This window comes from Miscanthus floridulus, chromosome 4 (genome assembly GCF_019320115.1).
Source record: "Miscanthus floridulus cultivar M001 chromosome 4, ASM1932011v1, whole genome shotgun sequence".
Classification (NCBI taxonomy): Eukaryota; Viridiplantae; Streptophyta; class Magnoliopsida; order Poales; family Poaceae; genus Miscanthus; species Miscanthus floridulus.
In genome coordinates this window covers 43270274-43273897 of record NC_089583.1, presented here as the reverse complement: position 1 = coordinate 43273897, position 3624 = coordinate 43270274, and the positions used below count along the sequence as shown (strand labels likewise).

At 47.0% G+C, this 3624-nt stretch overlaps 1 protein-coding gene across 1 annotated transcript; it reads right to left on the bottom strand.

Moving 5' to 3' along the window:
* Positions 1 to 1042: 1042 nt before the first annotated feature.
* LOC136548445 (uncharacterized) lies at positions 1043 to 2915 on the bottom strand. The gene is made up of 3 exons (XM_066539973.1): positions 2624 to 2915; positions 1844 to 2233; positions 1043 to 1245 (listed from the first exon to the last, which is right to left on the bottom strand). Exons 1-3 carry the CDS (start codon positions 2913 to 2915, stop codon positions 1043 to 1045), a joined length of 885 nt encoding a protein of 294 aa, XP_066396070.1.
* Positions 2916 to 3624: the final 709 nt, after the last annotated feature.

Sequence of the window (3624 nt, the reverse complement as noted above, 5' to 3'; positions counted from 1 at the left end):
CCCTCGCGCAACGTGCGCGGCAACCTGGGACGCGGACTCAGGCGTCGGGGGCCGCATGACCAAGATGGTGAGGGATGTTGGAGCAGGCGATGCCCTGCACCGAGCTTGAACGCCGGCAATGTCACGACGGTGACCGCGGTGAGATTTCATATGAACATGAGAAAGTCGTGGGTTTGTTGCTGCCAAGCGACGTAGCTTTTCTAGGTCCTTTTACTTGCTATTTATATGGATACAAGTTGAGATCACGGAACATGCCTCCACATATCTCCTGTGCCACGCTACGCACCATGTGTAATGCCGTTCTTGTGCGACACGCACCACGTGCTGCAGCACGCACCATGGCGCAACCCAACTGACTTAACCAGACCATGTCGTAGGAAAGCACGCCTCTGCTATGCACTATCCTCTACCTGAACTCTAGATGATAACAGAACAAAAGAACATAACTACTGCAACAATTTAGCTAACAATTCACCCCCTAAACTTGTTGCAGCTTAATGACGCCGAGTGCCCTCCTAAGTTCCATGAACCTTGCTCGCCCTAGAGCTTTGGTAAAGATGTCAGCCAACTGATCCACAGTGCTAATGTGATCCACCTCTACCTTGCCCTCCTCAATACATTCACGGATGAAGTGAAACTTTGTATCAATGTGCTTACTTCTATTGTGATGCACCAGATTCTTACTCAGAGCAATTGCAGACATGTTGTCCATGAGCAGCTTTACTCGCGCCTCCTTTGTTCCCAACAAATCACCTACTAACCAGCTTAACCATATCCCTTGGTAGGCTGCCGCAGCTGCTGCTACGTACTCAGCTTCACACAAAGATAGAGAGACAATCTTCTGTTTTTGTGATGCCCAAGTCACCACATTACCTCCCAAGAAGTAAACAACTCCTATGGTGCTTTTTCTATCCTCAGGATCTCTAGCAAAATCACTGTCACTGTACCCAAGCAAGAGGGGTTTCAGTTCAGTGTCTTGTTCATATTTGCAGCCATAATCCATGGTACCCTTTAGGTATCTCAAGATTTGCTTCACTGCTCCCTAATGAGCCTGACTTGGTGCCTCCATGAACCAACTGACAACACCCACTGAAAATGCCAAATCAGGTCTGGTATTGACAATATATCTCAGGCTGCCAATTATGCTTCTGTACTCTATTGGTCTCACAACCTCATCCTCCATTCTCTTGTAGAGCTTGAGCCTAGACTCCATTGGTGTAGCACTTGGATTGCAGTTCAACATTCCTGCAGATTCCAATATCATGCTCGCATATACACTCTGGCTCAATGTGATTCCATCATCTCCTTGCCTTACCTCAATGCCTAGGTAGTAACTTAGGAGACCTAGATCACTCATGCTGAACTTTTTCTTCATCTCCAACTTGAATTGCACAATATCACCAACACATGGTCCTAAGATGATTAGATCATCAACATACACCCCCACAATGAGAAAAGAGTCTCTGTTACCTCTCCTATACACAGCATGCTCCAACTTGCTTTTCACAAAACCAAGAGCAATAAGCTCTTTATCTAGCTTAGAATTCCAGGCCCTTGGTGCCTATCTTAAGCCATAAAGCGCCTTCCTGAGCTTCAGAACTTTGTCGCCTCTGCGCACAATGAAACTAGGGGGCTGCTTCACATACACAGATTCTACTAAGTCTCCATTGGGGAAGGCTGATTTCACATCCATATGATGCACTTCCCAAACTCCACTCCCTGCACTTGAGCATAACCCTTAGCTACTAATCTAGCTTTGTGCTTAACTATCTTGCCATCAGGATCCTTTTTTAGTTTGAAAACCCACTTTAGGCCTATGGCCTTCTGTCCCTTGGCAACTCACTGACATCCCAGGTTTTATTTTCTTCTATGGCCTGCATCTCGACCTTCATAGCTTTTCTCCAGCAATCTTTAGTCATGGCTTCTTCAATAGAACCAGGTTCACTGGCTGCAACCAAGCACAATCCACTGTACTCAACATCGTCCATCTCCTCTATTGAATCTAACAGGTCTGCAACTATCCTGTACCTCCTCGAGGCTTTATTTGTTCCTGTAGAAGCATTCGAAGGAGGAGTTGCCCACTGAGTTTGATGTGTCGGCTGTGAAGCTGCACTAGAGAGCGGAGTATGTGGTGGGGATCCACCCAACTCTCCCTGCGGTGGAATTGAACTAGTAGATGCGGCCGGAGATAGTGCACCACTGAATGAATCAGCATCCAATTCTGAATCAAGGTCTATTATCGAACCATGTATAGTATCTGGAAACTAAACCATGAAGGTATAAGGTGCTGGTGCTCCACTGCCCGCTCTGCTGCTCTCCCAATTCCATGGTCTCTTCTCATCAAAAATAACATCTCTAGCTATCATCAACCTATCCTTTTCTAGATCATATATGCGATACCCTTTTGCTCTTGGCTCATAGCCCAACATTACACCTAGAATGGATCTGTCAGCCAATTTGTTAACCCTGGTTCCCAGCTTCTTAGCATATGCTGTACAACCAAACGCGCGTAAGTGTTTGACTCCGGGCTTCTTATCAAACCAAGCTTCATATGGAGTTTTGCCATTCAGACTTTTGGTTGGTGCTCGATTCAACAAGTACACAGCTATTTTCACAGCCTCACCCCAAAACTTGGCTGGCACCTTCATTGCTTTTAGCAAACAATGCACCATCTCAACAACAGACTGGTTCCGTCGTTCAACTACACCATTCTGCTGAGGTGTATAGGGTGTGGTGGTATTGTGCTTCATGCCATGATCGCTGTAGAATGTCACAAACGCACCTGAGTTGAACTCACCCCCACAGTCAGTCCTGAAAGCTTTTAGCCAATGTCCTGACTCCACTTCAGCCACCGCTACAACCTTTTTAAAGTACACCAATGCTTCATCCTTAGTTGACAACAGCTTGAGCCACATATATCGACTGAAGTCATCTACGATCAAGAGAAAGTAGGACTTGCCTCCTAGTGTGGGTGGTGTTATTTGCCCACACAGATCTCCATGCACTAGCTCGAGTCCAGCAGCTGCACGGTATGCCGAAGCTCGAGGAAATGGTGTCCTGTGCTATTTACCAAGGACACAACCATCGCACACCTACTCCACCCTACGGATCCAGGGCAAACCCTGCACCATCTCCTTTGACGCTAGCTCATGCAACGACCTGAGATTTAGGTGCTCGTATCTAGCATGCCATAGGCATGTAGCCTCCTCCATCTTAGACAGTAGATAGATCGGAGATGTCAGCTTCGGCTTCATGACATACAACCGGTTTCTCCTCTCCGCCCTTATTAGGATGCCGCGATGCTGCTGTACAGCTTGTCAGCGCTCAAACACTTGCACGACGCCGTTGTTGATCTCGACACGGCACCCAGCTTCCTCCAACTATCCAAGACTTATGATATTGCACTTCAAGGATGGTATAAGGTATACTTCAGTGAGCACTCGGTGTTCCTCGTTCTTCCTAGCAACTGCCACAGCGCCAATGCCTTGAATTTTGACTGTGGACCCATCTTCGAACCACACTGTGTCATGCATGATTTCGTCAACACTTGATAGTGCGTCACGATTTCCTATCATGCGGTTTGTAGTGCCCGTGTCCAGGATCCATGCACCTTCATTATATCCA